The 24,872-nt window shown below is 45.5% G+C and overlaps 1 protein-coding gene across 2 annotated transcripts in view; it reads left to right on the forward strand.

The window, feature by feature from the left end:
• The first annotated feature begins 486 nt into the window (after positions 1 to 486).
• The window catches only part of P2RX4 (purinergic receptor P2X 4), an 82,048-nt gene continuing 57,662 nt past the window's right edge, over positions 487 to 24,872 (forward strand). Inside the window, exons 1-2 of one of the 2 annotated variants that reach the window (XM_077292931.1) lie at positions 487 to 869; positions 7,024 to 7,171. In XM_077292931.1, the coding sequence (XP_077149046.1) occupies positions 730 to 869; positions 7,024 to 7,171 (288 nt within the window). In that variant the 5' untranslated portion in view covers positions 487 to 729. The remainder of the gene's footprint in view (positions 870 to 7,023; positions 7,172 to 24,872) is intronic. The other variant, XM_077292928.1, reaches the window with a different exon arrangement.

Raw genomic sequence — 24,872 nt, forward strand, 5'->3', positions numbered from 1 at the left:
AACATTTCCTGTTTATTCAGAAGGAGAGATCTCATATGAGGTTTTTGAATGGATCATTTTCCGTTTGTCTGTTTCAAAAACAGAAGACACAAACGGATCATCATGTGACCGGAGCGGCGGACAATCGTGTGAACGGAGCGGCGGACAATCGTGTGATCGGAGCGGCGGACAATCGTGTGAACGGAGAGGCGGACAATCGTGTGAACGGAGCGGCGGACAATCGTGTGAACGGAGAGGCGGACAATCGTGTGAACGGAGAGGCGGACAATCGTGTGAACGGAGAGGCGGACAATCGTGTGAACGGAGAGGCGGACAATCGTGTGAACGGAGAGGCGGACAATCGTGTGAACGGAGCGGCGGACAATCGTGTGAACGGAGAGGCGGACAATCGTGTGAACGGAGAGGCGGACAATCGTGTGAACGGAGAGGCGGACAATCGTGTGAACGGAGAGGCGGACAATCGTGTGAACGGAGAGGCGGACAATCGTGTGAACGGAGCGGCGGACAAACGTGTGAACGGAGCGGCTGTCCGTGCGCCACTGTGCGCCAAGCTCACTACTGACAGCTGTTGAATGTGAGGCGTGCACTTCCACTGCCGACCAGTAGATGGCGATTCGGGAGGAAATCCAGCTCCACCCATTGATGAGGAGATGATCCCAGACTAGAGGGCTGGACACGTGACCCGTTGGAGTCCTGAGTCCCGGAGTCCCCGGCTCCCGTGCTGCGGTCATGTCTGCTGGAGGCTGCTGTGCCGAGGTCTACAGCTGTATATTCGACTACAACACCCCGCGGATTGCGCTGATTAAGAGCCGCAAGGTCGGACTGCTGAACCGAGTCATCCAGCTGCTGATCCTCGCCTATGTTATCGGGTATGATCTCCATAGTGTGCGGATATTACACAGAGTGCGTGTATTCTGTGTCCGGCGCTTCACCTGCTGCCATATGTGCGGGTATACGGCGGGCACACACATGCCAGGGGCACTGCTAGGTCACTGCCACACCAGCTGGTGGAAAACTACGAGTCTTACTACAGTGCTGGCCGGGAATGCTGGGGGTCGTAGTCCCCCATCAGCTTTACAGAACTTTCCTGGACTTGGTGCAATGTGTAATGACTGCCACCTTCTCCAGAAATAATATTCTACTAGAACAGTGCCAGATTGTACCCTGTGCCCACCAGACCCCCACCGTCCAGCTGGGCTCAGTATCTGTAATGACAGTGCCAGATTGTACCGTGTGCCCACCAGACCCCCACCGTCCAACTGGGCTCAGTATCTGTAATGACAGTGCCAGATTGTACCCTGCGCCCACCAGACCACCACCGTCCAGCTGGGCTCAGTATCTGTAATGACAGTGCCAGATTGTACCGTGTGCCCACCAGACCACCACCGTCCAGCTGGGCTCAGTATCTGTAATGACAGTGCCAGATTGTACCCTGTGCCCACCAGGCCACCACCGTCCAGCTGGGCTCAGTATCTGTAATGACGGTGCCAGATTGTACCCTGTGCCCACCAGACCACCACCGTCCAGCTGGGCTCAGTATCTGTAATGACAGTGCCAGATTGTACCCTGTGCCCACCAGGCCACCACCGTCCAGCTGGGCTCAGTATCTGTAATGACGGTGCCAGATTGTACCCTGTGCCCACCAGGCCACCACCGTCCAGCTGGGCTCAGTATCTGTAATGACAGTGCCAGATTGTACCCTGTGCCCACCAGACCACCACCGTCCAGCTGGGCTCAGTATCTGTAATGACGGTGCCAGATTGTACCCTGTGCCCACCAGACCACCACCGTCCAGCTGGGCTCAGTATCTATGCATAAGTCAGGATCCTTTGATCAGAACTGTTCCCCTCCCCCCCGCAGTCATTTTTAACCTTGTGATACTCGGTGATTGTTAACATTCTCTCATCTCGCTCCTGCATCATAACTTTTTATTGTGTTACTTTTATCTTATTGTAATTACTTTTTTCTGTTATTAGCCATATGATGACTTTTTTGGGAGGATGAGGAGGATGTGTTGTATTTTTTTAGGAGGCCTTTTTTCAGACTACATGTAGCCTAGAGCTCCTCGCACGTCCGAGTTTGCAGTACGTGTGGCATTAGTTGTTTTCACAGATACAACAGGTGCCCATTATATCCTATGCTGCTGTGCACATGTCCGTGTATTTACACAGACCGTGTCCGGATGACAATGGCCAATATAAGTCTATGGATCCTGGAAAAACTCGTACAGCGCACAGATGCCATCCATGTGTCATCCGAGTGCTGTCAGTGTTTAACATTGCAAAGTATAGGAGAAGTTTTGTAATTTATTTCTCTCTTTAGCCATACTGGATGGTAAAAAAGGACACACTAATGACATGAGTACTGTTTTTTCACATACGTATTATATACGGACGTATGTCAGCTAATTAATTCTGCTCAAAACAAACGGCGTCTCTCTTATTGCAAAATCCAGGAATTGAAAAAGTGGCACCCATTATCCCCTAATAACACTTTGTTCAAACTTCAATAAAAGCATGGATGCAGGAGGATACGGGCAGTGTGGTGGACAACAGGGCTGTGGCGTCGCTAAGCCAAACCACTCTAAGTTCTCAATTTCCCTGACTCCCCAGCACTGGTCACTGCTGAGCATGTGCATAAAGTGCAGCACAGATTCATCTCAACTAAGAGCCGAGATCCTTAGATCAGGAACAGAACGGACATTTATAGGACATTACATAACTTTCCCAAATTCTTATGAAAACATCTTTTAATGTTTTTCCACTAAAGGGGGCATAGTAAGGGGGAAAACATTTTTTTTTTTTTTTTTTTACTTTGTGAAATCGCTTTTCTAATCCTTTTATTAGCGCTGACCTAGCACTGGAATGTGTGATTATCTGATGGCTGCCATTACAACCCAGGGGCACCACATGATTGTGCTGGGGCCATGGCTGCTATTGACTACTGCATATTGGGGATTAAACATTTGAGATCAGAATTATTTTAGGCTCCTGGATGTTGCACTGTTATCTGAAACCTGCTGCTGATGGAGGAAGCTCAGCTCCTGGGCCTTGGCCATCATCCACCATTCATGTCCAGCACATGTCGGTATGGGGTGAAGCTCTGGTGCCTAACATCTGCATTGCCCAAGTGCATGAGATTGGTGGACAGTCCTGACAAATTGAGAGGTTTGGCTGACTTTATGTAGAGTATGTGGCCAGCTTTAAATGGTAAAATGTATCTACAACCAGGAACTCTAAACACTAACCTGCATGACGACCTGTTTGTTTGTGGTATGTCACTTCCTAACAACACGTTCGGGTCACGAGTCTGAAAGTTCATCAGTCCAACTTTTACTAGAGATTAAGATCTGTGCGGTATTTTTCCACTGTCTGAGGTGGGACTCTAATTGTGTTGCAAAGAACCTAGAATTCGCACCAACAAAAAAGGAAACGGACAACAGCAGTGCAGGATGGACCTCAATGATCAGGGGCATCAGCTTTTCTCACACAGGATGTTATGGCTTGAGATTACAAGGGGGGAAATAAAGAGGAGTCCTCACTAAGGTGGGCTTTACACAGTCTTTATTTTTCTCATAAGTGAAAAACAGTCCATGGCCTCGATTCATCAGGATCAGCGAAGCTCATGATGAGGAGCTGGTGTCACACTCCTGATTCATCAAGAGGCCTCCTCAAATCCTACTCCCTAGCGGAGTACACTGCTCCCCCGTCCCAACCCCCTCTTTCTATTTAACACTCCATGAAGTCTCCAAAAGTCGCAAAATTTGGGCACAACTCCGCGTTGCAGCTAAATTTAGTGACTCTTCAAAGTTTTTACACCAGAATTCTGGCATGAAAGTGGTGATGAATCGAACCATGTGTTCTGTTCAGTATGTTTGACCCAATGGTCCATGCGTCAGTTTTTACAATCCTTGTTGCATCCATTTTCCTCGCATGTCATACGTACGTTCTCCTACCAATTAACCAGTAAATTACAGACCTTACACAGATAGCTCACACACAAAAGAAAATGGATGTGTGCATCTGCCCTAAGTGCTGTCCCCCCTTTTTCTTTCTACTAATAAGTCACTATGTAACTGGCCACTACACATTAACACAGCGAGGGTACCATAGCGGCATAGTATGCCACGCGCCAAGATACTTTTCTGTGTTTAACAGACAGCAAAAATTAGTCGCACGGAAGCCAAGAGGCCATGTCTACTTACTTGGACACAAACTAAACTTGTGTTGGGTTAGTCATAAAAATGGTGTACAGGCCAAATGTAATTTTCTCCAATGCAGAATAATGTAAGATTAGTTGTTTTTTGGTTTAAGTGTATAAGCCAAAAAAATGTTTTCAGTGGGTTTTCCCACTTACAATAGTTCATTTTAATCACTAGATCTTGGAATAATAATAACTTCCACAATTGGAGAGGTGTTAAATAAAATGTTCTGTGCGGAGATAATCCTATAAATGCGCCCCAGCTGTGTACTGTGTAATGGCTGTGTCTGACCGTACAGGAACATGTTCTGATCATAGCACAGCTCCTGGGCAGGGGAGGAAGCAACACAGTATACAGACATTACAATATGGGGTCACAGCTGATAATTTATTTGCTTAAAAACTAGGCAGTGAAAGGTTTTACCTCACAAAAATAATTATTTGTGATCCTTTGCTGTCCTGTCTGTATACTCTTTTGCTTCCTCCCTGCCCAGGAGCTGTGATATGATCAGACCATGTTCCTGCACAGTCAGACAGGGCCATTACACAGCAGGGGCACATTTATAAGATTATCTCAGCACATGAACATTTTATTTAACACCTCTCCAATTGTGGAAGTTATTACTATTGCAAGATCTATTGATTAAAATAAACTTTGTTAGTGTCAACACTCCTTTAGGCTGAGTTCACACGTAGCAGAATTGCCGGGAAATTTCCGCGGCAATTCTGCGCCTCCTGCCGCGAGTATATCGCATGCAGAATTAGCATGCATATACCCACAGAAAACTAGCGTTTTGCAAGCATAATTAGCTTGCAGAATGCTAGCGTTTTCCAAGCGATCTGTAGCATCGCTTGGAAAACTGTTTGACAGGTTGGTCACACTTGTCAAACATAGTGTTTGACAAGTGTGACCAACTTTTTACTATAGATGCAGCCTATGCAGCATCTATAGTAAAAGGTAGAATGTTAAAAATAATAAAAAAATAAAACAAAAAAGGTTATACTAACCTCAGCGGCGTCCGTTCCTAATGCTGTGTGTTCAGGACCTTCCATTGACGTAGCGGTCACCTGACCGCGGGTCATGTGACCGCGACGTCATCGCAGGTCCTTCACACACACCTCGGAAGCCGCTGAGAAGGTCGGGCCGCCAGAGGGTGAGTATATCGCTATTTTTTATTTTAATCCTTTTTTTTTTTTTTACCACTTATATGGTGCCCAGTCCGTGGAGGAGAGTCTCCTCTCCTCCACCCTGGGTACCAACCGCACTTGATCTGCTTACTTCCCGCATGGTGTGCACAGCCCCGTGCGGGAAGTAAGCAGATCAATGCACTCCTAGGTGTGCAGAATCGCCGCGATTCCGCAATTTTAATGAACATGCTGCGTTTTATTCTGGATTGCGATTCCGCTCAGGAAAAAAATGCAGCATGTGCACAAAAAATGCGGATTGCATTCTGTTACATAGAATGCTTAATGTTCGCATTTTTTTTGCGGTTTTATAGCGTTTTTATAACGAAAAAACGCAAAAAAACGCAAAAAATCTGCTACGTGTGCACACAGCCTTAAAGCTGTAATTGCATTACTTATGTTGGTAGTGTATGACGTAATTATTTGCGTACAGTGTTGCACTTTTTTATTTTGCTTGACACTATCTAGCTGGGGCTTCTTGTTAGTATCCTGTTTTGTACAATATGGCAATACGAAAGTGTCTCTCCTCTCCCAACCTTAAAGGGGTTGTCTGGTCTAAATTGATAAGTCAGCAGGTACTGTGTGACTACCGACTTATGAATCCCCCCTCAGCGCACGTACTATGTGTGCTGCAAGGATTCGCCGGGACCGGAGGGTATTTGTGTTATACATACTCCTTACTAGAACCCGTCTAGTGGGTGTGGCCTAGCTCAATACAAGGGTATGGTGCAAGGCCACGCCCACCAGTCCGGCTGTGGTCAGGAGTATGTATAATGCATAGATGCCCTCCTCTACCAGGCTCAGAAATCGGTGAATCCCCGCATCAATGTATGCACTGGGGGATTCATAAGTCTGCGGTCTCACAGAATGACTGTAGACTTAAGTGTACGAAAACATTTCAAATTAAAAATCTCCATCCCTGATGTCCTCCATTCTGTTGCCTTTCTGTCATACCAGTATCTTATTTTCTTCTTCCCCAAATTGGCCTGGCCACTATAGAGGCATGGGGAGCACTGTGGGATAGTGAGAGGTCTGTGGTCTTCTCTGCCTTTGCATTGGGGTCTTATGGACCAATGCAGATAGCGATGGTGCTATGTCCATTCTGCAGCTTAGCAGTGGCAGGCATGGTGTACACTTACCACGTTGCTTCCTATGCTTATGTGGCAGCCATTTTTGGGGATGAAGAAGGAAGCACACACTAATCTGACATATTTAGATGGAAGGAAGCACATGTATGGTGGCCATACATTACAAATCTATAGTCACATTTAATGGGGGGGGGGTTGCGGTGCTTTAAAAACAATTACAGTAAGCAATATTGAAGTGTCTGGACCGAAAGTTTGAAATGCTACGATACAGTCCTGGATCTATTATAGAACGAGCAACCTCGATGCACCCATAATGGGATCCAGTAATGTACTCATACGTTATTTTGTTCTACAAAAGTTATTAATATTATATAGCACCATCATATTCCACAGCGCTTTAGACATTGCCATGAAGCATGATTAATTTCCTATTACAAAGAGAATGTGACATTCCCCTCCTCCATTACAGCCTTGGTATAAATGTGGGGGTAAGTTAGTCCAGTGTTATCATTTTAAAGCAATCCCTGCTCCATTGTTTCTTCATTTGCAGATGGGTGTTTGTCTGGGAGAAAGGCTACCAGGAGTTTGACACTGTAGTCAGCTCCGTCACCTCTAAAGTGAAAGGAGTGGCGGCAACAAACACGTCGGACCTGGACTTCAGGATCTGGGATGTTGCTGATTACATTATACCTGCTCAGGTGAGTTTTGTACAGCATGAAATGAAAATGGCTTAGATCTGACTTCTAAAAATGTCAGTCCGCTGGACTTGAAGGTGCCACTTAAGTGCTAAATGTTTCAGGTGAGAATAAAAAAAATATGTTTACAAGTTGCATTTTGTGTTTTGTAGGTACAGATTTACTGATCTGTCGTATAAGGTCTCGGTCATAGGACGCCTGAGGCTACTTTCACACTAGCGTTTTTTTCAATACGTCGCAATGCGTCGTTTTGGCAAAAAAACGCATCCGGCAAAAGTGCTTGCAGGATGCGTTTTTTTCCCATTGACTAACATTAGCGACGCATTTGCGACGTATTGGCACATGTCGCAACCGTCGTGCGACGGTTGCGCCGTGTTGTGGCGGACCGTCGGCTGCAAAAAACGCTACATGTAACGTTTTTGCTGCCGACGGTCTGCTTTTTCCGACCGCGCATGCGCGGCTGGAACTCCGCCCCCACCTCCCCGCGCTTCCCCGCACCTCACAATGGGGCAGCGGATGCGCTGGAAAAATGCATCCGCTGCCCCCGTTGTGCGGCGCAGAGAACGCTAGCGTCGGTAACCTCGGCCCGACGCTAGTGTGAAAGTAGCCTGAGACACCATGGTTTGGAGCTCTGTAGAGTTCTCTGATCTATTTACACGGCACGAGTGCAAGGGCCCTGTACACACTAGTTGGCCTTCAGGTTTTGGCTGTAGTGGCCTGCATTCTGCTATGTATAGGAGGCTCTGGACTCCCCCCCAGGGGTGATGGCGATCGAGCAATTTAAATTAAAACACCAATTCCTCTTATTTTACAGGTAGATAAGCTGCTGACAAATGTTTGACAATGGCCTTCTCCACTTTACCACAAAAATGCTAAAAGGTTGTACGTTATTGTATGATTAGTCATAAGCCGGCAGTGTCATAGAGTGGAAAAAGAAGAAACAGCCAGTGAAACTTGGACCCGGCTTTCCCCGTGCGATACCGTAAGACTGATGTGTATAACCAGGTCACACAAGTCTCACTGCCCAACACCTACTGTGAGAAGTCCAGGGGAGGAGGTCAGAATTGTGCCATCTGGGGGAAGTCGGTAGGTCTTCGCTACCTCTGGATGTCTGATTTGTCCAAAGGAGGGGATAGTGAAATGGCCGCTGATTGGCTGTAGTGAGAGGCAATGCCGACACCATTGGAACAGCGCCCACACCGTAGGAGAGTAGAGTGGCTATTATTTTCTAAGGAGTAACATAGTGATTGAGAAGGGTTTGTCCGAAATAGTGGACAATCCCTTTAAAAAAAGTTCCCAATTAAGAGCCAGTTGTCAGCATGACACCAGTAGTCCCACCCTGTCAACAGGAAGAGGAACTGTTGCTCTGTTGACAGGGAGTAGCTTAATCTCTGGCAGGTTACAGCAGACAGGTATAAGCAATAAAATTAACCCCTTACCGATATCTGCTGTACATGTACGTCACAATTCGTTAGCCGGTGTATGCAGCGGGCTCACAAACTTGAGCCCACCCCATACCCAGCAGGTGATGGCTGTGTGTTACAGCCAAGACCTGTCTCTAACAGCCAAGGGTGAAGTGGAGCTCTGACTGCGACTGGTAACCTTTTAACTGCCACTGTCATGCCCATCACGTTATTGTAGGATGCCCATAGGTTGCTATGACAGCCAGGGCTCTACTTAAGAACTCCATGCCTTTCATTATGGCGCTCTCTTGAAATCCAGACTGGGCTTCAAAGGAGACTGTGATTTTTACTATATGCAGCATTACTTTGATATTGATGCAGATAGCATAGGTGATCAGACGATCACAGGTTCAGGTCCCCTGAGGGGACTAACAAGTGCAGTGATGATTATTTTTTTTTTACACTTATGAAAGAAAAAAACAAGTTCAAATCCCCCCCCCCCCCATAGTTAATAAAATAAAACAAACACTTACTATCACTGCGTCCAGGCAAGTCTGTGTATCAAAATATGAAAATTATTTACCCAATTGGCAAACGGTAGAAAATTAAAACCGCCAAAATTGTGTTTATTTGGTCTACACAATACTACAAAAAATGCTTTAAAAAGCGATCAAAATGGTATCAATAAAAAAACTTGCCCCAGTGCAAGATTTGGATTGGGGCCCTCCCATTCTGATTATATATATATATATATATATATATATATATATATATATATATATATATATATATATATATATATATATATATTTCCCGCATCCTGGGCCCCACCCTGTTGTATATCCCCCATCTGGTATATGTCCCCTGTTCGTCCAATGTTCTTTAATGTGTAGAAAAAATAAATCATTATACTGTACACACCAGGAGTGTACATAGAAGTCATGGGGCCCCATAGCAGAAGTATAATGGACCCTCAAAGTCCTCCTTTTAGTATAATGCGCCCCCGTAGTCTTCCCTGTCAAAATAAAATATTAATATTGAACACAGTTTCTGTATATTGGTTTGGCATTCCACAACAGACCATGTCAGTGTCTCTCATGTGGCCCCTCAGGAAAATTAATTGCACGCCCCTGGTCTAGAAGCATTCATCTTCTATTATTATATGGTTATTGATTGTGAACTCTTCTTTTCTGAAGGAAGTAATATTTTTCTGTAATAGCAAGACATATGGTTTATCTCTAAACTACCATCCAGTGAAACTGTTATCTTAACTAAATATTTACATTCTGATAAATTTGCATACATTACTTCTGTGTATTCTTGTGTTATGCAAACTACAGTTGTATGTAAAACAAAATGTACACTTTGCTCTTTGGCTTCGAGCCATGAGTTTTCTTATCCGTAATTGATTTGTCAAAGCTATTAATGCAGATACCAATTCACATGAAAAACAAAAAAAACCACAAAACTATTGCTTAGGCCCCTTTCACACATCAGTTTTTTGCCATTGAATTTTGATAAAAACGGATCCGTTGCATATTGTGCCAAACTGATGCGACGGATCCGTTTTTTCACTGCATCCAACTAGCTGATCCAGCTAATTGGATCTTAAAAAATCGGAGCATGCTCAGTTTAAAAAAAACTTAATCCGTCGCTGGTTTCTGTCATTTGACAGATCCGGCGCCCATAGGCTTCCATTCTAGCAAACGACGGACGGCGATGGATCTGTCGCTGTCCGTTTTTTTTTTTAGACGAACTCCAAAAACATTACTATGACCGTTGTCTCCAGCCATTGACAAACCATTTTCGACAGATCTGGCGAACGACGGATGAAACGTGAGGCCATCCGTCGCTAATACAAGTCTATGAGAAAAAAAACGGATCCGGCGTTATCAGTCGCCGGATCCGTTTTCTTCAAAATTCGACGGATTGTGACTGATGGCAAAAAACTGATGTGTGAAAGGGGCCTTACATATACAGTGAGGAAAATAAGTATTTGATACACTGCCAATTTTGCAAGTTTTCCCACTTAGAAAGAATGAAGAGGTTTGTAATTTTTATCGTAGGTAACCTTCAACTGTGAGAAACAGAACCTTACAAAATTTTTTTTTTTTTTTAATGATTTTTACATAATTAATTTGCATTTGATTGCATAAAAGTATTTGATACAATAGAAAAACTGAACTTAATATTTGGTGCAGAAACCTTTGTTTGCAATTGCAGATGTCAGATGTTTCCTGCACACACTGCAGCAGGGATTTTGGCCCACTCCTCTATGCAGATCTTCTCCAGATCTTTCAGGTATTGGGGCTGTCGCTGGGCAACATTGAGTTTTGGCTCCCTCCAAAGATTTTCTATTGGGTTCAGGTCTGGAGACTGATTAGGCCACGCAAGGAATTTGAAATGCTTCTTAGGCTTGTTTCATAATTGCGTTCAGGAGGACTACGGATGGCTGCCTACTTCCTCCTTTCTTCCTCCCTGAAGCTCCGCCTACGCTCCACCTACTCTGCATGCGTCCAGAGTACCTATCGTTAATCACAGAAATGCAAAATTCAAACGGGCCTGGACATGTGCTGATGTGAGCAGGGGAAACTTGCTTGCCCTGCAGGATTTTCATCCATGACCATGTATTGTTAGGCCTCTTTCACACATCAGTGTGTCTGGTATGTGTGGTGACAATTTTCACACGTACCGTAAAATGGGTCTGTGCACATCCCAGTGTGTTTCCACAGACCGTGTATCCGTGGGCAGAGTACACTATGTCCGTTTTTTAACAGCATGAGCCGCAAAACGCCCCGCACTCTGATTACATCTGTGTGTCATCAGTAGCACACGTACGGCGTAAGGGAATCAGTGATATTGTTAGCTCTGTTTCCCAGCGCTGAGTGATGAAGACCGCTCATTGTTCAGGCTGAGAACCACTGATAAATGAGCTGCTGTGAGCATCAGTGATCAGCGATGACATTGAGATTACCGCTGGTCACTGAGGCTGCATTCTCAGTCAAGCTGTACTGCGGAGAACTCCGTTACTTTTTCTCACGGTGCTGAGGTCACCGCAGTTCAACCCGGCTTGGGATGCAGCCTCAGTGGTCGGCGGTAACCTCGATGACGTTACCGCTGGTCATGGCAGCTCATTCATCAGTGGTTCTCAGCCTGGACGATCTCCTCTTGGCACCATTCAAGTTGAAAACTATCAATTCCCAGACATGGATTATAGTGTGGGACAGAACGATGGACAGGTGAGGGATTTTTTAAAAATGTTTGTTTTATTACAGGAGACAAGGGCTTCAATGGAATGGGTGTTAGGTAAGTATAACTTATTTTTAAATAAAAATGGAAGTGTATTTTGATTTTATTTCAAATAAAAGACTTGCTGTGTGTTTATTTACAACTATAGGATTAGAAATGGATAGGTGTCTTATAGATGCCTCTCTATTACTAAGCCATGGGCTTGATGTCACCAGACAATACAAAGGTGATATCAACCCACAAATATGAATCCCACTTGCCACCGCTACAGGGCAAGTGGGAAGAGCTGGGCGAAGCGCCAGAATTGGCACATCTTATAGATGTGCCTTTTTTGGGTGGCTGCAGGGTGCTATTTTTAGGCTGGTGGGGTCAATATCCATGGCCCCTTACCAGCCTGAAAATACCAGCCTCCTACCAGCTGTCTACTTTAGCAGGGCTGGTTGTCAAAAATGGGGGGTGACCCCATGCCAGTTTTTTTTTATTTCAATAATTTAAATAAAAAAACAAAACATGGGTAACCCTCTGTTCTTGATAACCAGTCTTACTGTCAGTTTTGCCTGCTTAGTTATCAAAAATACAGATGAACCCACGCCGTTTTTTTTTCATTTATTTATAGCGCAGGCGGCGACTGATGAATACTCCGATCAGCCGCCACCTTCTCTCACTGATATCAGTTGAATGTAACTCTCGATATTATCCCCTATTCGCGCTGATCATCGACAGAGCAGGAGACAATGATGTGAGCCGTCTTCAGCACCCAGCCACCTAGCACTGGGGAACAGCGCTAACCGTACCACAGCTTCCCTGGCGCCGATACGTGTTGTACTGATGCTGCACACGGGTGACACATGTATGACACACATGTACACTGATTTCTCAGATACTGGAAATATCAGGACTGGTGAAACAGGCCTACTAACGGTAATGTTTAAGACTGTGGTCCCAGCTATCTTCAGGTTGTTGACCAGGTATTCATGTGTAGTTCTGGGCTGAATCCCGACCTTTCTCAAGAGATCTTGCATAGAGCCCCAGACTGAGGAAGATTGACAGTCATCTTGTGTTTCTTCCATTTTCTAATACTTGTGGCAACAGTTGTTGCCTTCTCACTAAGCTGCTTGCCTATTGTCCTGTAGCCCATCCCAGCCTTGTGCAGGTCTACAATTTTGTCTCTGGTGTTCTTGGACAGCTCTTTGGCCTTAGTCTTTGGCCATGGGCATGGTGAAGAGGTTAAAGTGTGATTTGAGCATTTGGACAGGTGTCTTTTATACAGGTAATGAGTTCAGACAGGTGCAATTAATAAAGGTAATGAGTGCAGCGTAGGGGATCTTCTTAAAGAAAAACTTTCTCTGGAGTAGGTGGAAACTGTACTGACCGCAAAACCTGAACTAACACCGCAACTAGAAGTAGCCGTGGGGTGTGCCGCAGAAACAAAACCAGACACTTATCTCTGCTGATTTGGCAGAAGGAACCAAACCAGGACCAAAACCTCCCAACAACCATGGACAACTGGCAAGGACTAATGAATCCTGCACGCCTAAATACCCCAGTCAGAACTGCAATCAGCAGATACACCTGACCAGGACTGCAACTCAGCGACAACTGCATTACCACCTACAACCACCGGAGGGAGCCCAAAAGCAGAATTCACAACAGTACCCCCCCCCCTTGAGGAGGGGTCACCGAACCCTCACCAGAGCCCCCAGGCCGATCAGGACGAGCCAGATGAAAAGCATGAACCAAATCAGCAGCATGGACATCAGAGGCAAAAACCCAAGGATTATCCTCCTGGCCATAACCCTTCCATTTGACAAGATACTGAAGCCTCCGCCTCGAAAAACGAGAATCCAAAATCTTCTCAACCACATACTCCAACTCCCCATCAACCAACACAGGGGCCGGAGGGTCAACAGAGGGAACAACGGGTACCACCTATTTCCGCAATAAAGATCTATGGAAGACATTATGGATAGCAAAAGAGGCCGGACGCGCCAATCGAAAAGACACCGGATTAATAATCCCATAAATCCTATAAGGACCAATAAACCGAGGCTTAAACTTAGGAGAAGAAACCTTCATAAGAACATGACGGGAAGACAACCAGACCAGATCCCCCAACCTGAAGCCGGGAACCAACACAGCGACGACGGTTAGCAAAACGTTGAGCCTCCTCCTGAGACAACACCAAATTGTCCACCACATGAGCCCAAATCTGCTGCAACCTGTCAACCACCGAATCCACACCAGGACAGTCAGAAGGCTCAACCTGCCCAGAAGAAAAACGATGATGAAAACCAAAATTACAAAAAAAAGGCGAAACCAAAGTAGCCGAACTAGCCCGATTATTAAGGGCAAACTCGGCCAATGGCAAGAAGGCCACCCAATCATCCTGATCAGCAGACACAAAGCATCTCAAATAAGTCTCCAAGGTCTGATTAGTTCGCTTGGTTTGGCCATTTGTCTGAGGATGAAATGCAGAGGAAAAAGATAAATCAATGCCCAGCCTAGCACAAAAGGCCCGCCAAAACCTAGAAACAAACTGGGAACCTCTGTCAGACACAATATTCTCCGGAATACCATGCAAACGAACCACATGCTGAAAAAACAACGAAACTAAATCTGAAGAGGAAGGCAATTTAGGCAAAGGCACCAAATGAACCATCTTAGAAAACCGGTCACAAACAACCCAGATAACCGACATCCTCTGGGAAACCGGAAGATCAGAAATAAAATCCATAGAAATATGCGTCCAGGGCCTCTCAGGGACCGGCAATGGCAAAAGCAACCCACTAGCACGGGAACAATAAGGCTTGGCCCGCGCACAAGTCCCACAGGACTGCACAAAAGAACGCACATCACGTGATAAAGAAGGCCACCAAAAGGACCTACCAACCAAGTCTCTGGTACCAAAAATACTAGGATGACCAGCCAACACAGAACAGTGAACCTCAGAATTGACTCTACTAGTCCATCTGTCAGGAACAAACAGTTTCCCCACTGGACAACGATCAGGTCTGTCAGCCTGAAATTCCTGAAGAACCCGTCGTAAATCAGGGGAAATAGCAAAAAGAACCACCCCTTCTTTCAGAATGCCGACCGGTTCAAGGACCTCAGGAGAATCAGGCAAAAAACTCCTAGAAAGGGCATCAGCCTTAATATTCTTGGAACCCGGAAGATACGAGACCACAAAATCAAAACGGGAAAAAAACAAGGACCATCGAGCCTGTCTAGGATTTAGCCGCTTGGCAGACTCGAGGTAAATCAAATTCTTATGATCGGTCAAGACCACAATACGGTACTTGGCTCCCTCAAGCCAATGTCGCCACTCCTCAAATGCCCACTTCATAGCCAACAACTCCCGATTGCCGACATCATAATTGCGTTCAGCAGGCGAAAATTTATGGGAAAAGAATGCACACGGTTTCGTCAAGGAAAAAACATGATCCCTCTGGGACAAAACGGCCCCTGCGCCAATCTCAGAAGCGTCAATCTCAGCCTGAAACGGAAGGGAAACATCCGGTTGTCGCAACACCGGAGCAGAAGTAAATCGACGTTTAAGCTCCTGAAAGGCAGAAACACCCGCAGAGGACCAATTCGCCACATCAGCGCCTTTTTTCGTCAAATCGGTCAAGGGTTTAACCACGCTGGAAAAGTTAGCAATGAAACGGTGATAAAAATTTGCAAAACCCAAAAATTTCTGAAGGCTCTTCACGGATGTGGGCTGGATCCAATCATGAATGGCCTGAACCTTAACCGGATCCATCTCAATAGATGAAGGAGAAAAAATAAAACCCAAAAAAGAAACCTTCTGCACCCCAAAGAGACACTTAGACCCCTTCACAAACAAAGCATTGTCACGAAGGATCAGAAATACCATCCTGACCTGTTCCACATGAGACTCCCAATCATCAGAAAAAATCAAAATATCGTCCAAATATACAATCAAGAATTTATCAATATAAGTCCGGAAGATATCATGCATGAAAGATTGAAAAACAGATGGAGCATTAGTGAGCCCGAACGGCATCACAAGGTATTCAAAATGGCCTTCGGGCGTATTGAACGAAGTTTTCCATTCGTCACCCTGCTTAATACGAACAAGATTATATGCCCCTCGAAGGTCAATCTTCGTAAACCAACTAGCCCCCTTAATCCTAGCAAACAGATCAGAAAGCAAAGGTAAAGGGTATTGAAACTTGACCGTGATCTTATTCAAGAGGCGATAATCAATACAGGGTCTCAAGGAGCCATCCTTCTTAGCAACAAAAAAAAATCCCGCTCCCATCGGTGAAGAAGATGGCCGAATATGCCCTTTCTCCAAAGACTCCTTAACATAACTCTGCATAGCGGTATGTTCAGGCACAGACAGGTTGATGAGTCGGCCCTTAGGAAACTTACAGCCTGGAATCAAATCAATAGCACAATCACAGTCCCTGTGCGGTGGAAGAGAACTGGACTTGGGCTCATCGAATACATCCTGAAAATCAGACAAAAACTCTGGAATTTCGGAAGAGGAAGAAGAGGAGATGAACATTAAACACACATCATTATGAACCCCCTGACAACCCCAACTAGTCACAGACATAGACTTCCAATCCAACACAGGATTATGTACCTGCAACCACGGAAAACCCAACACGATAGCATCATGTAAATTATGCAATACCAGAAATCGACAATCTTCCTGATGGGCTGGCGCCATGTTCATGGTCACCTGTGTCCAAAACTGGGGCTTATTTTTAGCCAAAGGTGTTGCATCAATGCCCCTTAAAGGAATAAGGTTCTGCAAGGGGAAACCACAACGCCTGGCAAACTCAAGGTCCATTAAGTTCAAAGCGGCGCCTGAATCCACAAACGCCAAGACAGAAAATGATGACAATGAGCAGATCAGGGACACCGATAACAGAAATTTAGGTTGTACAGTACTGATGGTAAATGAACTAGCGATCCTCTTTGTCCGTTTAGGGCAGACTGAAATGACATGAGAAGCGTCGCCACAATAATAACACAACCTATTCTGACGTCTGAGTCCTTGTCGTTCTGTCCTAGACAGAATCCTATCACACTGCATTGGCTCAGGACTCTGCTCTGAGGACAACGCCACAGCGCGCACAGTTCTGCGCTCCCACAAGCGCCGATCAATCTGAATGGCCAAAGACATAGAATCACTCAGACCGACGGGCGTGGGAAACCCCACCATAACATCTTTAACGGATTCAGAAAGACCCTTTCTGAAAATTGCAGCCAAAGCATCATCATTCCATTTAGTCAACACAGACCATTTTCTAAATTTCTGACAATACAATTCTGCTGCCTCTTGACCCTGAGATAGGGCCAACAAGGTCTTCTCCGCTTGATCCACAGAATTAGGTTCATCATATAATAGTCCTAAAGCCTGAAAAAAGGAATCTACATTAAACAAAGCCGGATTCCCAGATTCCAGGGAAAATGCCCAATCCTGTGGATCACCACGCAGCAGGGAAATTACGATTTTTAACCTGCTGAATAGAATCCCCAGAGGATCGAGGTCTCAAAGCAAAAAACAGTTTACAGTTGTTTTTAAAACTCACCCTAGCAGCAAGCTGGTCTACACGAGAAGCTAATTCCTGAACCTCCATGCTAACACAAGACTCCTTAGCCACCCAGAGAAAAAGAGGGAAGAAAAGGCAAAGCAAACTGCAGAAGAAAAAAAAATGACTCAACACCTTTCTTCCCTTCTTCTGAGATGCATTTAACTCATAGTGGGCCAGTTGTACTGTTATGATCCGGTGACTTTGGAGCCGCATGAACTTTCTCTGGAGTAGGTGGAAACTGTACTGACCGCAAAACCTGAACTAACACCGCAACTAGATGTAGCCGTGGGGTGTGCCGCAGAAACAAAACCAGACACTTATCTTTGCTGATAAGGCAGAAGGAACCAAACCAGGACCAAAACCTCCCAACAACCATGGACAACTGGCAAGGACTAATGAATCCTGCACGCTTAAATACCCCAGTCAGAACTGCAATCAGCAGATACACCTGACCAGGACTGCAACTCAGGGACAACTGCATTACCACCTACAACCACCGGAGGGAGCCCAAAAGCAGAATTCACAACAGTAACCTCCCTGTGACCATAAAACCTGCTGCTCCCTTGGGATCCACGGAGGTCACAGTTATAGTGCCCTCCCTGTTATCCATGGTGGCGATGCAGCCTGTGAGACACATCGGTGCCCAGGCTAGGTAAGTCTCCTCGGAAGGTATTGAACCCTCCCTGTTGAGTGCTGAAAGGGGGGTTTTCCTCCCCCTCCTTCCCTCTCCTTCCCTGTATGGAGTACCTGTAAGTAGGTGACCGCAGGGAGGAGAGCGGTGTATGTGCTGCAGCTTCATTCCGGTGACCAGGAACCCAGGACATGGTGAAGTTTCTTCTCAGCGCGTGTGTCGTGCGGCCGGAAGCAGTAAGTGCGCACGCGCATGGGCTTCATCCGGGATTCGGCAGCACTCGGAACCTTAGTTGCAGGCGAAGGGGCAGGGGGACCAGGAGTTCCAGCGCACACCGGAAGTAGTGGCCGGGTGTGCGCATAGAAGATGATGCGCAGATGCTGGCGCTGGGAAGCAGGATCAACAAGGGGAAAGAGTTGATTAAGTAGCGCGCACCGGACGTAACTACCGGCGGCGCGCATAGGAGACACAAATGAATTAAATTACCAGCTGAGACTGGGTGGCTGAGGCAGGACCAGCCAGGTGATTGATTACCTGGCTGATCGTGCCTGCACCACTTCCGGTGTTCATAGATGTAATCAATCAGGACAGGTGCGCACAGGCACCTGACTACTGAAGCGACCAGTAATGGCAGGATCAACCAGGTTGTCCATTAAATAGATTCACTTCCTTTTTTTTTTTTAAACGAACCAGAAGTGCTGCCCTGTGTCACTAAACCAGGCCAGGTTGAAGGTGACTGCTCTTGTCACGTGGTATTGTGTAAGATGGAGAGCTTTTCACCAGAACATTTAATGCCACAGCAAGAGGTGCAGGAGAGGCGGTCTCGCTCAAGTGAGAAGAGCCAGATCCGCCATGGCAGCAGCAGAAGCCGCTCGGACAGCGTATGGACAGAACCCAATGCCAAGGAGGGGTCCCTGGTCTCATTGGGAGACACGGAGAGAACCAGCCAACCTCCGGATCCGGTACCCGTACTTTGAAAGCGTCCGAGTGGTGAGTGAACTGCGAGAAAGTCCAGCACGCTAATGTCTGTTCTTTTCTCTTCTCTTATCTCCGTCTCTCCCCTTTTTTCTTACATATATTTGGGGGGGTGGAGTATAGGAGGTCCCCAAGAAGTGTAAATCAAAGGCTAAAAACAAGGAATGTCCCTTATGCAAAAAAGCGTTAAAACCATCCTGGAATAAAAATCTGTGTCAGGATTGCATTAACAAGACGGTAGCGGAGGAAACACCCTCCTTTACAGAGAGTCTAAGATCACTGATCCAATCCGAGGTCTGCAGGTCTGTAAAAGCATTGCAGACAGCCGTCACAGATACCAGATCTAGGGACAGATCCAGCCCCTCAGTAGCATCCCAAAGAGATTCCTCAGAGTCAGAGGGGAACTCGGATACAGCTCGCTGCTCAGATAGTAGCTCAGAGGAGGAAGATACATTTCCAGCAGAGGCTACGGACAAGCTTATAAAAGCTGTTCGCTCTACCATGGGGCTGGTAGATGAGAAGACAAAAAAAACAGCCCAAGAACTTATGTTCAGTGGTCTGCAAAAGAGAAAACGGAGGTCATTCCCTATTAATGAACAGCTACAAGAACTGATTAAAAGGGAATGGCAAAAAACGGAAAAAAGGTCCCAAATAACCACCTCCCTAAAGAGAAGATATCCTTTTGAAGAGGAGGCGTCCTCATCTTGGGATAGAGCCCCAAAAATTGATGTGGCAATTTCAAAAGTTGCCAGAAAATCCTCCCTGCCATTCGAGGATTTAGGTTCTCTAAAAGAACCTCTGGATAGAAAAGTGGACGGTTCCCTGAAAACAGCATGGGAAGTCTTAGCAGGGGCACTAAGGCCAGCTATCGCGGCCACTTGTGTAGCCAGATCCCTTAAAATCTGGATAGACAACCTGGAGGAACAGGTAGAACAAAAAGTTCCCAGAGAAACTATCCTAGAGGCAATACCAACCATGAGAGCCGCGACAGTGTTTCTAGCTGAAGCATCAGCAGACTCGGCTAGACTGGCAGCAAAGTCAGCAGCTTTAGCCAACAGAGGACGCCGTGCGGTATGGCTTAAATGCTGGCCAGGAGATACACAGGCAAAGATGAAGCTTTGCTCTTTGCCTTGTGAGGGGAACTTCTGTTTGGATCGGCATTAGACGAGGTGTTGGAGAAAGCCGGTGACAAAAAGAAAAATTTTCCAAAGCAGCCATTTCAGCCCTTTCGGCGCTCCTTTCAGAGAGGCCGAAGATTCTGAAGGCAGCAGTTTAGAGACCGAGACAGGAGCAACTTGGACAAGCGATCCAGGGGAGGAAAAGGCTTCTATTTTGGCAAGTCCCCCAGGGACACCAAGAAACCTTCCCAGTGACGGTCCTTCTCAGGTGGAAGGGAGGCTCTCACACTTCCTTCCAGCCTGGGAGAGGATCTCATCCAGCGTATGGATCCGTCAGATCATAGGATCAGGCCTAAAACTAAAATTCCACCACTGGCCTCCAAGAAGATATATGCAGACCCCGGTACAGTCCTCCCAAGAGAAACAAGACAGTCTGGAAGGAGAAATAATATCACTCCTAGACAAACACGTCTTGGAAGAAGTTCCAATAGAGGAAAGGATGAAAGGATTTTACTCCCCCCTTTTTCTCATAAAAAAACCCCAGACAATTCTTGGAGGACAACAATAAATCTAAAGGGCCTCAACAAATATCTAATAATTCCATAGTTCAAAATGGAAATAATAAAATCAGCAGTGAAGCGCCTATATCCTCAGTGTTACATGTCCGTCCTAGACCTCAAGGATGCTTATTATCACGTGCCAATCAGACAGCAAGATCGTCAGTTTCTCAGAGTGGCAGTTCAGATGGGGTCCCAGCTGCGTCACTTTCAGTACAGGGCTCTGCCCTTTGGGATAGCAACAGCCCCACGGGTATTTACAAAACTGATTGCAGAGGTCACAGCACATCTCAGAGAAAAAGATACTCTGAGAATACTCTACTTAGACGACTTCCTGATAGTGGGGAAAAACTTTTCTCACTGTCAGGAGCAGGTCAGAATAGTGATGGACACTCTACAGACACTAGGATGGCAACTGAACCTCAAGAAATCCAAACTAGAGCTAGCAATGGTCCAGAATTTCCTAGGGATAACGGTAGACTCTGTGGCGCAGGAATGTCGCCTCCCAGAGTAAAAAGAGGAAAAGATCAAAAATGATTATGACCACGTTAAAAAAAACAGAAATGACTTTAAGAAGAGCCATGTCAGTGTTAGGGTCCCTAACCTCCTGCATACCGGCAGTAAAATGGGCCCAGTTCCATGCAAGAAAACTGCAATGGTGTGTGCTGCAGATCGACCTGGAACTTCAGGGGCAGCTAGAGCAGAAGCTCATTCTCCCACTCTGTACTCCAATCACTCAGATGGTGGTTACAGATAGTCATCTCCGAGAGGAGTTCCCTGGACATACACGGCCTCCAAAGTAATCACAACGGACGCCAGTCCATGGGGGTGGGGAGCTCACTCAGACACACTATGGGTCCAAGATCCCTGGGCTCAAGAGGAGAAAAATCTATCCTCAAACGAGTGGGAACTCCTAGCAATCGAAAAGGCACTAGAGAGATTACTTCCACACTTGACAGGGCATCATGTGAGAGTCCTATCGGACAACCGAACATCGGTCGCATATGTGAACCACCAGGGGGGCACCCGTTCTCGGTCACTGATGCTCATGACCAAAAGACTCATGACTCTAGCTGAAAGGCATTTCCTCTCATTATCGGCCCTGCATATTCGAGGTGTGGACAATATAAAGGCAGACTTTTTAAGCAGGAACCACTTAAGGCAAGGGGAATGGTCCCTAAAAAAGTCAATTTTTCAACGGATAGTGCACATGTGGGGAAGACCCGTGTAGACCTCTTTGCCTCAAAAGCCAACAAAAAAGTTCAAAAGTTCTGCTCCCTGAACCCAGCAGACAGGCCGTTGGCAGTAGACGCCTTCAGCATAGAATGGACGTCAGGACTCCTGTATGCCTTCCCACCGATATGTGTAATCCCAGCAGTTCTGAAGAAGATCAGGGAGTACAAGGCCAGGGTAATTGTAATAGCTCCCTTCTGGCCGAAAAGACCATGGTTTTACTGTCTGAGAGTGATGTCAGTGACGGACCCGTGGGTTCTCCCGGAAGACCAGGACCTTCTAACACAGGGTCCTTTCAACCACCCGCAGAATTCCGGGCTACATTTGACAGCCTGGCATTTGAACTGTCGTTGTTAGAGAAAGAAGGGTTCTCAGCTGGTTTAATATCCACCTTGCTTAGTAGCAGAAAACCAGTAACGACCAAGATCTATGGGAGAATATGGAAGAAATTCCTGTCCAGCTCAGGGCCAATACTGGAAGGGGAGGTCCCGATAGTGGCAATACTGGAGTTTCTGCAAAAGGGCTTAGATCTGGGATTAGCTGTTAGTACCCTCAAAGTACACATTTCAGCCTTAGCAGCCTTATTCAACTGTGACCTGGCAAGCAATAGGTGGGTGGTGATGTTTATCCGAGCCTGTAGTAGAGCTGACTCTGTTCCATCCCCTACTCCTCCACAATAGGATCTAAATTTAGTGTTGACAGTTTTGACAGAAAGCCCCTTTGAGACGTTAAATACAACATCAGATAAAGTACTAACATTAAAGACAGCTTTGTTAGTGGCACTTACATCGGCCCGTAGGGTTGGGGATTTACACGTGTTGTCAGCTGACCCCCCTTACACACAAATTATGGACGATAGGGTTGTATTAAAATTAGATCCGGCATATCTCCCTAAAGTGGTATCGAGATTCCATAGGGCTCAGGATATAACCCTACCCTCTTTCTGTCCCAATCCTAGTAACAAGAAAGAGGAGAGACTCCATTGCCTAGATGTCAGGAGATGTATCCTACAGTATTTAGAGATGACAAAATCCTGGAGGAAACAGAGGGCTTTATTTGTTTCATTCCAGGGGTCAAGGAAGGGCCTTAAAGCCTTGAAACAAACTATCGCTAGATGGGTGAGAGGCCATTATTCTAGCGTATAGTAGTGCAGGCAGGGTTGTTCCACAGGGTCTGAAAGCCCACTCCACGAGGGCCATGGCGACGTCGTGGGCGGAGAGAGCAGATGCTACCATCGACCAAATCTGTAAGGCGGCCACTTGGTCCTCTCCGTCTACATTTTTTAAACATTATAGGCTAAACCTATCTGCTACCCCTGATCTCACATTTGGGAGAAGAGTGTTACAAGCAGTGATCCCTCCCTAAAGAGAATACAAATCTCTGTAACTCTCTCGTGCTGCCGTCATGTATGATGGAAAAACAAGGGTATTACATACCTGGTAATGTGTTTTTTTATGAGACATGACGGCACCCTTATATTCACACCCTTTTGATCACGTCATTAGTTGGGTGGATTATTAGCATTATTTGTATTATACACTCCCTGGGGTATCGGTGAATAGAACCGTATCGGATGTATTATTTTTGTGTACACTAACCAGCGGAGTTCCTCTCGTACTCTGTAAAACAACTGATGTGGAGAGAGGAGCCACCCCTTTTATCTTGAAGGTTTCCTGTCCTTGATGGGCGGATCCCCTCTCGTGGTGCCATCATGTCTCATGAAAAAGCACATTACCAGGTATGTAATACCCGTGTTTCTGTTTTTTATTTTTAGATTCTGTCTCTCACAGTTGAAGTGTACCTACGATAAAAATTACTGACCTCTCCATTGTGTGTAGGTGGGAGAACTTACAAAATTTTCAGTGTATCAAATACTTGTTTTCCCACTGTACTTAGTTTGTGACACTCAACAATGTAGTACTAAGGAACTTTTGTGCAAGCTGGGCTTACTGCCATATTATTCTGCTGTGTGTTTGTAGCAAACATTAAAGCTAGGATTGTTGCCTATTTTTTTAATTTATTTATTTATTTTTTAAGTCATGTATTTAAAATCATTTCCTATTCTTCTCTGCCTACTAATCTGACCTGTGCTGTGTGTAAAATTCAGTGAGGGCTAGAATGTGCTTTGCATGGATCCATAATTAGGTGCCTATAGAAGTATAAGACACTCTTATAATTTATATGTCCCTTATTTCACACATTTATATAGATTTTTTTTAATATAATAACAGAATAAAAATGTCATACTCCAAAGTGGCATCAAAACAATCCTTTTATTTAATTTCCATCTACCAGATAACATACAGTAAAAACATGCCACTTGTTGGCTGAAATGTTGCCTTTTTTATTATAGTTATGTTTAATGAATGTGCAGTAAAAGGATTTTCATCCAACTTTAATAAATTAGGTGAAGTGGTGTTCCCTTTTTTTATTGTCAAGTTACGGCATCGGGGCCTTTTGGCAAATTTACTTGCCTTGGTGCTACATGATACTTGTTTTGAATCTGAATTGAATGCTCCACTGGATGTCAGGAGGTATAACCCCATGGGAACAGTGCAGAGCAAAGAGTCTCTGAAAATGAAGGCGAAGCAGTAAGGAAGTGGAAATCCTGGCACATCCCCCATGAAAAATCTGTTGTTATATAATGCATTGCATTGTTTTTAGTGTGGTTATATCTATTTTGTGATTTGCATTTCTAGGTTTTGAAATGTTGATGTTTTTGTTTGTTGCCTAGCAACATGTAGCTAGCAACAAACAGTAATAGATGGGACTAGCCCAGGATGGGAGGAGTTATATGGGCACTAGCTGTGGCAGATTTCCTGTTTACAGTTAGATACAGTTTAGCAACTGAGAAGTACTGAACTATGGTACAGCTACTTGAAGATCTGCATTTAAATGTGTTCATGACCCAAGAGAGAGACTCAAAATGTCAGACAGTCCGATTCCAAGAAAAATGAAGAAAAAGTGG

The sequence above is a fragment of the Ranitomeya variabilis genome, chromosome 1 (genome assembly GCF_051348905.1).
Source record: "Ranitomeya variabilis isolate aRanVar5 chromosome 1, aRanVar5.hap1, whole genome shotgun sequence".
NCBI lineage: Eukaryota > Metazoa > Chordata > Amphibia > Anura > Dendrobatidae > Ranitomeya > Ranitomeya variabilis.